Below are 17,751 nucleotides of genomic sequence, written 5' to 3'. Positions count from 1 at the left end.
TTGATAATAAATCACCAAACAATAAGACCTTAATCCAAGGCCATCCCACCCAAATAAAATTCTAACCAAATTAGGCCTTATAATTATTAAAATCATAGAAAAAATAAATAACCTTAATAATAAAATAAAACGATTAATATTCTTATCGTTCTCCATATAAACTATTCTATACAATATAATTATTGAAGAAATTAATAAAACCACCCTAATAAATAAGCTTGTAACCCAATCTACTAACACTACTATCTCTATATTCAATGAATTTAAATTAAAAAATAACCACTCACACATAATCCTCAACTCTCAATAATATAAATACAATCCTTCTAAATAAAAAAAAATTCTCAATATTAACATAAAAAAACTATACACATATAAATTAATTATAACTTAAGATAAATCAATTTATATCTCTAATCCCACAAATTAATATTTTAAATTTTAAACTACTTAAATTATATTGCCCTTCCTATTATCACAGGCCCAATTTTTAATTTTAATTTTACTCCCTAAACATCCTAATAAAACATAATTAAATTAAATAATAATAAAATCAAAGGAATAAAATGAAAAATCAAAACTATAAAATCTTTTAAATAAATTACATATAATTTATTATTCTCTACATAAATTATCCCATGTTGAACATACGAATATAAATATAATGAATAAGCCCTACTAAAGAAACAAATAACCATCAAATAAATTATTAGTCTAACATCTCAAGCCACAATAACACTAATTATATAGACCTCCCTAATAAAATTTAAAGACAAGGGGAAAGAAAAATTTATAGCACAATAAATTATTCACCATAATCTCAAAGAAGGGTAAATATTTAACATCCCTTTATTAAAAAATATTAATCGCCTCAATGATCGTTCATAATATAAATTTACTATAAAAAACAAACCAGAAGAACATAAACCATGAGAAATTATTAAAATATATGATCTAACAAACCCCAATTTTATTAAAGTGAATAAAGCACATAATATAACATTTATATGAACAACCGAAGAATAAGCTACTAACCTTTTTATATCAATCTGAACTAACCTAACTAATCTAACATAAATTCTCCCAATAATTCCTACACTTATAAAAATATACCTATACTTAAAAGACCATGAATAAAAAATCTCAATAAATCGCAATAATCCATATCTCCCTAATTTTAACAAAACTGCAGCTAAAATTATTGACCCATACACCGGAGCCTCAACATGAGCCTTAGGCAACCATAAATGAAATATGAACACCGGTATTTTAATTAAAAAAGCTATAAACAAAACCAAATAATCAATAAACCTTAAACCTAAATAATCTATCTTTAATAACTCCATCTCAAATGTCTGCCTGACCTTGAATAACTTCATAATATACGCTAACAACGGCAAAGAAATAAATATTGTATATATTAACAAATAAAATGAAGCTCTTAATCGCTCAAAATTATATCCCCAATAAATAATTATAATAAATGTAGGAATTAAACTTAGCTCAAAAAATAAATAAAATACTAATAGATTTCCTACCCTAAATCTTAATACTAAAATTAAACTTATAGCCAAAAATACTACTAACTTTATCCCAACTTTTCTTTGCAACTGAATAACTATTATTATTAATCCTAAGATTCACACCCTCAATAAAATTAAATAAAAAGAATAAAAATCAAATTTTCACATAAATCTAACCCTAATTCAGATTAAGTCTTTAAATATAAATTTAAACAAAAAAATTAATCTCATTAAAAAATATAATCTATAATATAGTATAACCTTTTTACTGTAAATTACTATAAAATTTATAAACAAAAAAAAAAAAATAATTTTTATCATACTAACAATAATTAAACTTACTTAAAACGATTAAAGATTTTACCTCACATTCTATTATCAAATAACATTAAACTTATAATATTAATTTTAAATACTTAAATAAAATAATTCTACCTATAAATTTAAAATTTTCTAAAATTAAAAACATAATACAATTCATTCCCATGATACCGCACAATTAAAACTAACAAAGACAGCCCCAAAACCCTCTCACAAACTATAAAAATCAAATAATAAATTATAAATAACTCTAACATCATTATCCTATAAATTAAATATATAATTATAGAAATATTTAAAATCATTAATTCAAAAACTATCAAAACCACCAATATAAACTTATATATAAAAATTAAACTTATAAAAATAATCATACATATATATATATAAATTAACAAATCAATTATAATTACTTACTTATATAATATTATTTTTTTTTTCTTATATAGTTTAAATTCCAATAAAACTTTAATTTTGTAAATTAATAATATTTTTAAAAATTATAAGAATATTAATTATATAATTTAGCTTAATTAAATTTCATATAAATTTTTAACAAATTTCAATAAAATTTAATTAAAAAAATTCTACTCAAAAAATATTAAAAACCTTTGCACTAATCAGTATCATCATTATTTTAATAATTACACCTTATAGCCAACACCTGTTAATAACCTTTAATTTCCAAAATTAATATTCTCTTCCTTAAACTATTTTTTGCCTTAAATTAATATCATAAATTATTCTTCAATATACCCCCCACTTTATACAAATATATTAAAATACCCCCTACTTTTATTATGTACCACTCCTATAATTACTTATATATGAATAAATACTTAATCTTTAACATTAATTACCTAATATACCTAATATTTTTTTTTATAATACTTTTATTCTTACTAAATATAAATAATCACCCTATTATAATCATGATTATTATTCTAATTTACAGCTCACTAATTTGTTTAAATATATCATTATGAAAATCAAATTATATTCTATCAATTTTTTTATTTTTAATAATAATTAGAGGATTACTGATTATCTTCCTCTATTTCTCTAGGCTAATCTCTAATGAACAATTTAAATTAAACCCTAAATTAACTATAATTATACTATTCCTAATCAATATTGCATTCCTTACCCATATCATAAAATTTAATCAAATAAATCTACTCATTTATAAATACAAATTCCACGAAAATTATCCTATCTTTAACATTAACAAATTTACATTTAATAATATTCTTAATTTATATGAATATCCTTTATCCAACCTCACTAGACTCTCTATATTTTATCTCCTTTTTTCTCTATTTATTATTATCAAAATCTGTTCATCAAAATCTATCTCTCTGCGAAAAATTACCTAACTATTATAATTATTATAAACTACTAATAATTATAATCTTTTACCCCCCCCCCCGTCATTTTCTTCCATTCTATGCACTTCCACTCCATCACAATTCTATGAATAAAAAAAATATTAATCTAAAATCATTTTTCAATAAATCTTTAATTAAACTCCCCACTCCAATCAATATCTCTTACTGATGAAATTTTGGATCTATTCTTGGATTATTCCTAATAATTCAAATTATCAGAGGATTTTTCCTATCAATGCACTATTGCCCCAACACAACACACGCTTTTAACAGAATCATTCATATTACACAAAACATTAATTTAGGTTGACTAATTCATAATATCCACATTAACGGGGCCTCTATATTTTTTATCTGTATATATATTCACATTGGCCGAGGACTGTACTACTCTTCATTCAACTTAACCAATACATGAATAATTGGAGTATCAATTTATATCATTTCAATAGCTACAGCCTTTCTAGGCTATGTTCTCCCATGAGGGCAAATATCCTTCTGAGGCGCCACAGTTATTACCAATCTTATAACAACAATCCCTTACATTGGTACCTCCACAGTTCAATGAGTCTGAGGGGGATTTTCTATTAATAACGCAACCCTTAACCGATTTTACTCCCTACACTTTATCCTACCATTCTTAATCATACTTATAGTAATTATTCACCTATACTTTCTCCACCAAACAGGCTCATCTAACCCCTTAGGTCTAAATAGAAACCTATTTAAAATATCCTTCCACCCTTATTTTTCCCTTAAAGATATATTTGGATTTATAATTATCATATTAATTTTTATAATCATCAATCTTGAATATCCTTACATTTTTAGAGACCCGGATAACTTCTCCGCAGCCAACCCAATAATTACCCCGACCCACATCCAACCAGAATGATACTTTCTATTTGCCTACGGAATTCTCCGATCTATCCCCAATAAACTAGGAGGGGTAATAGCTCTTATACTTTCAATTAGTATCTTATATATTATACCCCTTTTTAAGCCCATATTAATATCATTAAATTCATACCCGATTAATCAAATCTCATACTGAATTTACATTAATACCTTTATTTTACTTACATGAGCCGGAGCTCAAGTTATTGAACCCCCATTTATTATCATTAGTCAAATTCTCTCATTTTTCTACTTTACTTATTTTCTTACATTTATATTTCTAATAAAAACTTGAGACTCAATCCTCTTTAACTATAAACTTTAATTAAATCCTCATTTCAACAAATAAAAATAAATAAGTTAATGAACTTGACAAAAGTTTATATTTTGAAAATATAACAAAGAAACCTAAATTTTCTATTAACTTTTATTCTTATATTAACCTCCCCGTCTTCTCTCTATACACACCTAACATTAAATTTATTATAATAAAATAGCTACCAATAAGTACTTAAACCCTAAAATAAAACACATATACATTAAAACTACAGGTAAAACAATCTTTCAACATAAATACATTAATTCATCATACCGCATCCGAGGCAATAGTCCTCGTATCATGATAATCAACAAACATATAAAATTTACTCATAATGCCATAAAATAAATATTAAAACTAACATTTATAAATATTAAAACTATAATTATACTAAAGAATAAGATCATCCCATATTCCCTCAGAAAAATTAATACAAATCCGCCCCTAAAATACTCCACATTAAATCCAGAGACTAGCTCTGATTCCCCTTCAATAAAATCTATGGGACTTCGATTTAATTCTGCCAAAATCCTAATAAAAAAAACTAAAAACAATGGATATAAATAAACAATATACCAAAGATAATATTGAAAATAAACAAAACTATTAAAAGAATAACTCTCCCTCAAAATTATTAAAATTAAAATAATAAGAATAAACCTCACCTCATACGACAACATTTGAGATACTGAACGAATAGACCCTATTATTGAATACATGGAATTTGCAGACCATCCCAAATATACTACCACATAACCTATCACAGATAAGAAAATAATTATTAATAATAATGAATAATTTAAAAAATAAATATTAGTAATAAACGGATACAAAACTCACATTATTATTATTATTATAAATATAACAATAGGAGTAATATAATATAAATTATAATTTGATTTAAAAACAAAGAAAACCTCTTTTGTAACTAACTTAATAGCATCACTAAACGGCTGAAAAATTCCCACTAACCCAACTTTATTGGGCCCTTTTCGACTCTGAATATATCCTAAAACCTTTCGCTCCAATAACGTTAAATAAGCCACTCCCATTAATACTATTAAAATCAATAAAACTAATCTCAAAAATCTTAACTTAAAATACATTAAATTATTAATAATTATTACCTATATATTTTTTAATAAACATCTATCAAACAATTAATAAACTTTATTATTTTATTATATCTACTTAAATTCTAAATTTAATACACTGAATCTGCCAAAGTAATTTATTCAAAGCATACTAATATAAATACACTCATAAATTAAATTTATTATTATTCATACCTTAAAAAAAATTTTTAAATAATAAGTCCTTTCGTACAAAATTATTATTATATAATTATAGATAGAATCCGATCTGGCTCACACCGATCTAAACTCAAATCATGTAAAATTTTAATAGTCGAACAGACTAAAATATTAAACTTCTCCGTTTAATTTTTATTTTAATTCAACATCGAGGTCGCAATCATTCTTATCAATAAGATCTTTTTAAAAATATTACGCTGTTATCCCTGAGGTAATTACTTCTTTCATAGAATTATTCAATCCTAATCGTTTATCTAAATTTAAATCATAAATTAATGTTTTTTTTATTAAAGTTCATTAAATTTAACAATCCTCCCAACCAAATATAAACTCTAATTCTTGCAAGCTCTAAAATCAAAATCTATATAAAATTCTACAGGGTCTTCTCGTCCCACAATTACATTTTAGCATTCTTACTAAAAATTTAAGTTTTTAAAATTTTATTAAAGACAGTTTAAATCTCATTCATTCCTTCATACCAGTTCCCAATTAAGAAACAATTGATTATGCTACCTTCGCACAGTCAATATACTGCGGCTATTTAATTAATTTATAATCATGGAGCAGAATTTATTTTACACAAAACTCATAAAACTATGTTTTTATTAAACAGATAAACTTAAATTTAAATCAATTTTTTAAACCATCAATTTAAACAATTTTGCCTAATTCCTTTAATAAATTTTAAATAATATATTTAAAATTTTATTTATTTTTTTTTTCGATAATACTAATTTAATCATTTTTACTTTAAAAATTTAATTATTTTAAATATTTTTCTATTTCATTAAATTTTAAAATTTTACATAAATTTTAAATAATAAAAATAATAAAAATTTTATAAATTATTAAATTATTTACAATAAATTCAAATTTTATGAATATATTTATTATATGTATATATATATATAAAAATATTAATTATTTTTTTTTTAATTTAAATTTATAGTTTATCCCATAAATTTTTGATATATATTATAATTTTTAACTTTATATTAATTAATTTTTATTATTATTTTTTAAAATATTTTCATATTTTTAAATAATTTTAAAATAAAATTATAATTATTATATATTATATTATATTATTTATTATAATTACCAATAAATAAAATAAAATATCTATAAAATATATTTCTATATTCCACTAAATAGTAAATATATATATATATATATATTAAAATTAAATTTAATCAAAAAAAACTAGATATCAAAAAACTTGACTAAAATATCTTCTCTAAATAATCATTTAAAATAATATTATCACATTAACTTTCATAATCACTTAACTCTTTTTTTTTCGAGATTATTAAGAATTACTAATTTTTATTTAATTAACCCTGATACTAAAGGTACAACAATTAAAATTTACTTTTTTAAATCTTACAAATATTAAAATTATTTCTCATTTACATTACTTTTTTTATAATCTAAAATAATTATTTCAAATTAATTACTATAACTTATAAAATCAATTTATTATAACTTTAATCACACAATATACAATTATACAAAAAAAAATTAATTAATTAACCAATAAAAAAAATTTTAATATCAATTTTATTTAATCAATAATATTAATCTATTCAATGTAAACGAATTATTTTTCCTTAAACTAAAATTTTTATTATATCTAAGAACACTTTCCAGTACACTTACTTTGTTACGACTTTTCTCATATATTGAAAATGACGGGCAATTTGTACATACTTAAACTATTAATTCAACCTATAAATTTATATAAATTTACTTTTAAATCCATTTTCATCTATAAAATTAAATTATTAAAATTCAATTATTCAATTAATTGTAACTCATTAATATCTTAATTATTCTACATTTTGATTTGAATTATAATTTTTATTAAATTTTTCAATTAATACCTTTTAATATAATTTTACAACAACAATACATAAAATTTTTTAAACTAAGTTCCTCCATTCGTGGATTATCAATTTAATAAACAAGTTCCTCTAAATATTAAATACCGCCAAATTTTTTATTTTTAATGCTTAACATTTAATAATTTAATTAACTTTCAATTTAATAAAAATAATAGGGTATCTAATCCTACTTTATCACTAAATTTTTTTAAATTAATTAAGCAAATACATTCACTTATTACTTCTCAAATTTATACCCATATTTCACCATAAGTACATAATCTTAAAAATAATATTTTATATATTATTATAAAAAATATTATTTAAATTTTTTTTTATTTTTTCATTCTTTATTTCTTATTAAATAATTTTTAAACCAAAAATTATTTTCTAATCAAATAAAAAATTATAATATATTTTTATATATATATATATATATATATTTTATAATTAACAAAATTTATTTTTTATCATTAGTTTAACCGCAATTGCTGGCACTAATTTTTATTAATAAATCTACCAATAAATTTCTATTATTAATTTTCATTAATTTAAATTATTTTAAATATTAATTATCTTATAAAATTATTATAAATAAATTATTTAAATTTATTTATTTTAAAAAAAATTCAAAAAATTATTTATATTTAAATTACTTAAATAAATCTCAATAAAAAAATTAATTATTCATTTAGATTCTCTTTTATATATTTTTTATTTACCATTTATATCTTTTTCTCTCCCTTATTATTCTCTTTTATATATTTTTTATTTACCATTTATATCTTTTTCTCTCCCTTATTATTCTCTTTTATATATTTTTTATTTACCATTTATATCTTTTTCTCTCCCTTATTATTCTCTTTTATATATTTTTTATTTACCATTTATATCTTTTTCTCTCCCTTATTATTCTCTTTTATATATTTTTTATTTACCATTTATATCTTTTTCTCTCCCTTATTATTCTCTTTTATATATTTTTTATTTACCATTTATATCTTTTTCTCTCCCTTATTATTCTCTTTTATATATTTTTTATTTAAATTAATTAATTAATTTAATATTAATAATTTTAATCATTAATGTATATATATATATATATATATATATATATATATATATATATATATATATATATATATGTATATATATATATATAAATATCTATATATAAATTATTAATTAATTAATTAAATCAATAATGATTATTAATTATTAAATAATATATTTTAAAAGTTTAATTAATTATTTTAATTTATTTATGTTTTTATTAATATATATTTTCCTCTATTTTTTATTTAAATAATAATTAATTTTATTTTTAAAATTTAATAAGTATTAAATAATTAATAATATATAATAACTGTTATATTTATTATTAAAGATTAATATTTAATTATTAATAATTTTATGATATATATTACATTAAAGTATATTAAATAATAATATTTTAATTTATCTAATGATAAATTTAATTAATTTTGTTTTTTTACCCAAATATTTTCCTATTTACATATTTTACTTTTTAAAACACCCTATTTTAACTTTTATTACATTTTATCTCCATACTCTACCCATTTCTCCCTATCCTTAAATTATTCATAAACAACCTCAAAATCATAACTTCCTACTTTATTAAAATACATAAATAACTATACTTCTCTCACCCAATACTCTCCCCCCCTCTTCTCCTATAAAAAAATAACTATGGACTTATTATGTTGTTTTTACTAATAATTATTTTATAAATTATTCATTTTTCTCAATGATATGCCTGAACTAAAAGGATTATTTTGATAGAATAAATTATACATTTTACTAATGTTTTCATTACACCCTCTACTAAACAAATCTATAGCTTTAATAAATAAATAAGTAAGCTAATTTTAAGCTCTTAGGTTCATACCCTAAAAATAGATTATAATTAAAAATCATCTCTTATTTATCCTCTATAATTACATATTTATATATCTATATATTTATATATTTATATATTTATATATTTATATATTTATATATTTATATATTTATATATTTATATATTTATATATTTATATATTTATATATTTATATATTTATATATTTATATATTTATATATTTATATATTTATATATTTATATATTTATATATTTATATATTTATATATTTATATTTATATATTTATATATTTATATATTTATATATTTATATATTTATATATTTATATATTTATATATTTATATATTTATATATTTATAAATAAATATAAATAAATATAAATAAATATAAATAAATATAAATAAATATAAATAAATATAAATAAATATAAATTATTATCTTTAACTTATCTTAAAATTTTTCTTTTATATATCTAATAGACCCAATCTATTCCTTTAAAATTCAAAAATTTACATGCTTAACTACATTAAAATATAAAATTATTCAAATAAACATAATTGTTATTTTTAATAAAAATTTTTTAATTATTAATTTTAATTTATCTATCATATATATATATATATATATATATATATATATATATATATATATATATATATATATATATATTACAATTTTACATATAATTTTTTTAATTATTTTTTAGTAAAAAATTTTTTTATTTTTTTTAATATATTTTCTAAATTTTTTATCATCCTTAATATATTTTTATTTTCAGTATCATCTTTATTTTTAAATGATTTTTTTATCATTTGATTATTCATAGAAATTAATAATTTTATATTTATTAGATTAATGTGTCTAAAAATTTTCAATAAAAAAATTATTTTTTTTTTTTTTATCATTCAAACAATAGCATCTTTCCTTATCATCTTTTCCGTACTTTACAGATCCCTATTCTTTTCACAATTTAATCTCCCTATACTAATCCTAACCTTAGGCCTATCCATTAAATTAGGAATCCCCCCCTTCCACCTTTGAATAATCTCAACCTCTATTTTTCTTGATTGAACCCTCCTATTTTTCTTCCTATCAATTCAAAAGATTATTCCTATATACATTCTATCACTCATTGAAATTAAATTGCCTATTTTATACTTTCTTATTTTATCTTCTTCTTACACCTCTACCTTTAAAATATTAATAAATTTAAATTTTAAAATTATTATAACCTACTCATCAATCAATCAAACAAGATGGATATTACTTCTTGTCATATTTAAAAATTATCTTTGACTATTTTACTTTATTACCTACTCTATTATTATCCTATCAATCAACTTAATGTTCCAATTTTTAAAAATATCATTTAACTTTTTCTATAATATTCAATCTTTTAACTTTCAATTATTATTTATATTCCTATTTTTCAATATAGCAAGTCTGCCTCCATTATCTTTCTTTTTTTTAAAATGATTAAGAGTATTCATACTTATCTTTAACTCCTCTAATTTATTATTTTTAATCATCATTATACTAATCAATTCCTTTATCTCAATCTATATTTATATCAATATAATAACTCTATTAATATTTTTTTATTCTACAAAATCCAAATTATTATTCATAACAAATAATGATTTAAAAAACCTTTACTTTTTTATTTTTCTTAATTTATTTATATCTTTAATTATACTAATGATCTAATTAAATAAGATTTTAAGTTAATTATTCTAAACTTTAAACCTTCAAAGTTTAAAATATAAATTTCTTTAGATTTATAAATCTTACCCCATCAAATACAATTTAATCCTTAATCATGTTTTAATCTTAAAATATCTTTAAACTTGCAATTTAATATTTTTACTTAAACTATAAAACTCCCCATCATTTCTAACCAATCTCATAAAATTGATAATTAAAATTAGTATTAGAAAACTTAATTTTCATAAATAAATTTACAATCTATTACCTCAATCAGACATAATACTACTCACATATACATACATACATATATATATATATATATGTATATTCCTAATAAACATCACTAATAATTTAATTTTATATCTCACAGTCAACAAACTATAAACACTTACATTATTTATATACTTATCAAATTATATATTTATTAAATCAACCAATAACTTTGCTTTACTTATACCCCCTCTCACATATGAATAAATGATTATACTCAACTAACCACAAAGACATTGGAATGCTATACTTTATTTTCGCAATTTGATCAGGTTTAATTGGATCATCCATAAGAATGATTATTCGATTAGAACTAGGCTCTCCTAAATCCTTAATCTTAAACGATCAAACCTTTAACTCAATCGTAACAAGTCATGCCTTTATTATAATTTTTTTTATAGTTATGCCTTTCATAATCGGAGGGTTTGGAAACTTTTTAATCCCACTAATAATTGGATCCCCCGATATGGCTTACCCTCGTCTTAATAATATAAGATTTTGACTACTACCCCCATCAATTTCCTTACTAATCTTAAGTAATTTTATTAACGAAGGATCAGGTACAGGTTGAACTGTTTACCCGCCTTTAGCGTCTAACTCCTTTCACAGCGGACCCTCCATCGACCTAACTATTTTTTCTCTCCATATCGCTGGAATATCTTCTATTTTAGGGGCTATTAATTTCATCTCAACAATCTTAAATATACATAACCCTAATATTTCTTTAGACAAAATTCCCCTTTTAGTTTGATCTATCCTTATCACAGCAATTCTCCTTCTTCTATCTCTCCCTGTTCTTGCCGGAGCTATTACCATATTACTAACCGACCGAAACTTAAATACTTCATTTTTTGACCCATCGGGAGGAGGTGACCCTATCTTATATCAACACTTATTTTGATTCTTTGGGCACCCAGAAGTATACATTCTAATCCTTCCAGGATTTGGATTAATCTCACACATCATCATAAATGAAAGAGGAAAAAAAGAAACATTCGGAGCTTTAGGAATAATTTACGCTATTATTACCATTGGATTTCTAGGATTCATTGTATGAGCCCATCATATATTTACTATTGGTTTAGATATTGACACTCGAGCCTATTTTACCTCAGCAACCATAATTATTGCTATTCCCACAGGAATTAAGATTTTTAGATGAATCACAACTCTTCATGGATCTAAAATTACTTACAACTCATCACTTTGATGAGCTATAGGATTTATCTTCCTATTTACAATTGGAGGACTTACAGGAGTAATTCTATCAAATTCCTCTATTGATATCATCCTCCATGATACTTACTATGTTGTAGCCCATTTTCATTACGTTCTATCCATGGGGGCAGTATTCGCCATTATTGCAAGTTTTATCCATTGATTCCCCTTGATTACTGGATTTTCCTTAAATAATTTTCTTCTTAACATTCAATTCATAAGAATATTTATTGGAGTTAATTTAACATTCTTCCCCCAACATTTTTTAGGACTCAGAGGAATACCTCGACGATATTCTGACTATCCAGACAATTTCCTCTCATGAAATATTATTTCTTCAATTGGTTCCATAATCTCTATTATTAGTCTAATCTTACTTATATTTTTAATCTGAGAGGCCCTATCCTCTAAGCGATTAATTATCAATATATTCTATCTAAATTCTTCTTTAGAATGATTAAGATCCCACCCCCCTTTAAACCATAGATATAATGAAATCCCAACAATCTAACTTATTACCTTACAATACTAAACACTCTCTTTTTAGTAAAAAATCTTAGCTTCAACTATTACATATATTAGCACAATTCTTCAAAATATTATTAAAAACACATCAAAATTTAATATGGCAGAAAAGTGCAATAGTCTTAAACACTATAAATAAAGAAATTAATTAACTTCTTTTATTAAAAATTAATACTTGATTAATTTCTTTACAAAATGCTAACACACCCTCCTCCGAACTTATAATCTTTTTCCATGATTTTACCATAATTATTTTAATCTTTATTGTATCTATAATCTTATATACCCTAATCCTACTAATATTTAATAAAATAACTAACCGATTCCTTCTTCAAGGACATTTAATAGAAATAATTTGAACTATTTCGCCTATGATCATCTTAATATTCATTGCTATTCCCTCATTAAAAATTTTATACATTACAGAAGAAAATCACCTTAATAAAATAACAATCAAATGCATCGGTCACCAATGATATTGAAGATACGAACTTTCTGATTTTATCGACATTGAATTTGATTCCTATATAATTCCCTCCGATAACTTAAAATTAAATGAATTTCGACTATTAGAAACTGATAATCGATGCGTTCTACCTTTCAACTTCCCTATCCGAATTCTTACTACCTCAATTGACGTAATCCATTCTTGAACTGTTCCCTCTCTAGGAATTAAAATAGATTCAACGCCAGGACGTTTAAATCAATCCATACTATTCATAAATCGACCAGGATTATTTTTTGGTCAATGTTCAGAAATCTGTGGTATAAACCACTCTTTTATACCAATTTGTATTGAATCCACTAATTTCTATAATTTTAAAAATTGATTATTTAACATAAAAGAAAATTAAAATTATCATATTCCTCTCTAACTCCTATAACTTACCTAATTACTACTAATTCTAAAACCCCCATTTATTTTTTTTTCATCTCACAACATTAAATGACTGATTATAAGTTTTGATCTTTTAAATCAAATATAATAGAATTCTTCACTCTATTTTTAATGATCCCCCCCCCCCCCCTCTCCTCTCCTATTTATTTCCTTCTTAAAGCACTCTATAAAGAATTAGTTTTAAAGAAAACATTAAATTGTCAATTTAATAATATTTTTGAAAGCCCAAAAATATTCTTTTATTCCTCATATAATACCTATATTGTGATTAATAATTTTTTGTTCTTCATTTCTTTTCTTATTAATTCTATCAACTTTGATTTATTTCTTCTATCTACCAATTATTAAAAAAATTGAACCCACTAAATTTATAAAATTAAATAAATGAAATTGAACATGATAATAATAAACCTATTCTCAATCTTTGATCCATCCACAAGAATAAAATTATCGATAAATTGAATTAGTATAAGACTAGTCATTCTAATTTTTCCATTTCAATACTGACTGATCCCCTCCCGATTTATTATAGCATGAAATATTATCTTTAAATTCTTAATTAAAGAATTTAAAATTATCTTAAAACACTCTTTACCTAACCTCATTATTTTTATTAGACTCTTCACATTTATCCTTACTAACAACTCCATAGGATTATTTCCATATATTTTTACAGCATCCAGACACTTAAGGTTCTCTTTATCCCTATCTTTATCTCTATGAATCTCAATAATTATTTTTAATATTTTATTCTTTTTTAACGACTTCTTTTCACACTTAACCCCTCAAGGAACACCATTTATCTTAATACCTTTTATAGTATTAATTGAATCAATTAGACTAATTATCCGACCAATTACCCTATCTATTCGACTAACAGCAAACATAATTGCCGGGCACTTACTTTTAACCTTACTAGGATCATCTGGCCTATTAATCAACAATTTTTTCGTATTAACTTTTATACTAATCATTCAAGTTTTATTATATATTTTAGAAATTTCAGTTAGATTTATTCAAGCATATGTATTTTCCATTCTGTCAACACTATATTGTAGAGAAATTTAATAAATATCACCCCTAATTTATCTTAATTAATAAAAAAATTTCACAAACACAAATATTTACACTCCCCCTCTCTTTCCCCCTATCTCTTTACAAATTTACACCCAAAATATTTACCCGCCCTTACTTATTTATTCAATTTCCCTAAAAATATGAAAAAAATCCCCAATCAAAATCATATATTTCACTTAGTTACAAACAGACCATGACCTTTTATCATCTCACTAAGATTATTTAATAATCTAATTTCAATAATCATATGATTCCATAAAATAAACTACTTAATTATAATCTCTCTGCCCTGCACAATCTTATGTATATTTCAATGATGACGAGATATTATCCGCGAATCTACCTACCAAGGAACCCACACTCACTCAGTTTATTTAGGCCTACGAATAGGAATAATTTTATTTATTATTTCTGAAATTTTTTTTTTTATCTCATTTTTCTGAGCTTACTTCCACTCATCCTTAGCCCCTTCCATAGAAATTGGACAATTATGACCTCCCTTAGGAATCAAACCATTTAACCCCTTCGACATCCCCCTACTCAATACTATTATTTTAATTTCATCAGGCATGACTATTACATGAACCCACCATGCAATTTTAAACAAAAACTTCTCTGAGAGAACTAAAAGATTATTATTAACCATTGGCCTAGGAATTTACTTCTCCTCCCTTCAATTAATTGAATACAAAGAATCACCTTTTACTATCTCCGACTCTATCTACGGATCATCCTTCTTTGTTGCAACTGGATTCCACGGAATTCATGTTATTATTGGAACAACTTTCTTAATAATCTCCCTACTCCGACTACTTAACCTACACTTTAGAAGAACTCACCACTTTGGATTTGAGGCCGCCGCCTGATACTGACATTTTGTTGATATTGTATGACTATTCCTTTATATCTCAATTTATTGATGAAGATATTAAACTAAATTAAAAATTTATATAGTATAATAAATTACATTTAACTTCCAATTAAAAAATTTAATTTAATTAATTTTAATATAAATAATTTTTATAATAATTATAATAATAATAATATTTCTTCTTATTGCTTCATCTCTAATAACTTTAAATGTTTTTATCTCTATTAAACTAAAAAAAAACCGTGAAAAAATATCTCCCTTCGAATGCGGATTCGACCCTATCTCTAAATCTCGGATACCATTCAGAATTCAATTCTTCCTAATTAGCCTAATTTTTTTAATCTTTGACGTTGAAATTACCATTTTAATGCCACTCGCCTTCCTAACCCTATCATTTAACAGCCTATACATATATCTTTCATTCCTATTTTTAATAATTCTAATCTCCGGTCTAATTATTGAATATTTAGAAAAATCTATCGACTGAAAAATTTAAAATTTCACACCTAAAATATAATATATTAATATGGGATTTTAGTTAATCAAATAACATTTAAATTGCTCTTAAAAATTATATATGTATATTATATATAAATCTTTTTTTTATAGTATAAATATTATTACATTTAATTTCGACTTAAAAAATGACTTAAAATCTAAAAATAACTTTAGTTGAAACCAAAACATAGAGGTAAATTGTTGTTAACAATTTCAATGAAATAAATCTCCGACTAATTTTAATCAATCAACACATAATACCCCTTTATCGATCCCATAGAGATAACCTATTTTGAACTTCTAATTCAAACCTTTTTGATTATTAAAATCATTTTATCTCATAAATATTAATAATTTAATTTATATAGTTTACCCCAAAACATTATACTTTCATTATAAAAACAATATCTTTATATTTATAAATTCTTTAAGCCTATTCCCCAATTCACTCCTATCTAAAAAAAAATAATTTTTCTTAATATCTTCAATATTAAACTTTAAACCTATAAGCTACTTAGATAATTACTTTAAAAAAAAATAAATAATGTCAACACTCTAACCCTAATGATAAATATAAATATATATATTCTAAAATAATTTTTATTTACTCTAAAATTTTCTATAACTTTCAAAACCAAGTCCTTCTCAATAAACTCAACCCATTCCATGTCTATCTTAGCTCCTTTTACTCCTAATTCAACAAAAGGTTTATAGATTCAAGAATATGTAAAATTTAATATTCATATCGACCTAAAATAAAATGTTAAAATATAAATCTGAATCAAATTCTTCATGTAAATTACTCTTATCAACAAAATTCCTATAATTATAGCTCCTAAAGTAATTAACTTAACTCTCAAATGAATAAAAATAAAATAACTATCAAAAAAACAAACTCAAAAAAATATAGACCCACCAAAAATCCTTATCAGCAATAAAATAATTATTGATATATTTATTAAAGTTCTCTCCCCAATTCTGTATAATCTAACCCATTTGAACTCCCTAAAAAAAACATAATAAATCAATCGTAAGGAATAAGAAACAGTTAACATAACTGACATAATAATGAATCCTAAGACAAATAAATTTAACTTTACTATATAAATTATCTCTATAATTAAGTCCTTTGAATAAAATCCTGCCAAAAAAGGAAAACCT

General features: G+C 22.2%; 2 protein-coding genes and 2 pseudogenes across 2 annotated transcripts; 2 read left to right on the top strand and 2 right to left on the bottom strand.

Annotated features, from left to right (window-relative positions):
* Positions 1 to 455: 455 nt before the first annotated feature.
* Positions 456 to 1,759, bottom strand: LOC109610425 (NADH-ubiquinone oxidoreductase chain 4-like). Its single transcript, XM_020029387.2, is given in 1 exon segment — positions 456 to 1,759. A coding segment is annotated over 1 exon segment (861 nt). The 5' UTR covers positions 1,380 to 1,759; the 3' UTR covers positions 456 to 518.
* A 1,077-nt stretch (positions 1,760 to 2,836) lies between these two features.
* Positions 2,837 to 4,441, top strand: LOC109610426 (annotated as a pseudogene).
* A 113-nt stretch (positions 4,442 to 4,554) lies between these two features.
* LOC109610427 (NADH-ubiquinone oxidoreductase chain 1-like) lies at positions 4,555 to 5,572 on the bottom strand. The gene is given in 1 exon segment (XM_020029388.2): positions 4,555 to 5,572. A coding segment is annotated over 1 exon segment (777 nt). The 5' UTR covers positions 5,555 to 5,572; the 3' UTR covers positions 4,555 to 4,777.
* An 8,935-nt stretch (positions 5,573 to 14,507) lies between these two features.
* LOC109610429 lies at positions 14,508 to 16,166 on the top strand (annotated as a pseudogene).
* Positions 16,167 to 17,751: the final 1,585 nt, after the last annotated feature.

The sequence above is a fragment of the Camponotus floridanus genome, unplaced genomic scaffold (assembly GCF_003227725.1).
Source record: "Camponotus floridanus strain SB8 unplaced genomic scaffold, Cflo_v7.5 scaffold612, whole genome shotgun sequence".
Classification (NCBI taxonomy): Eukaryota; Metazoa; Arthropoda; class Insecta; order Hymenoptera; family Formicidae; genus Camponotus; species Camponotus floridanus.
Note: the sequence above shows the minus strand (reverse complement) of the source record. Positions and strands in the feature narration are given on the sequence as shown.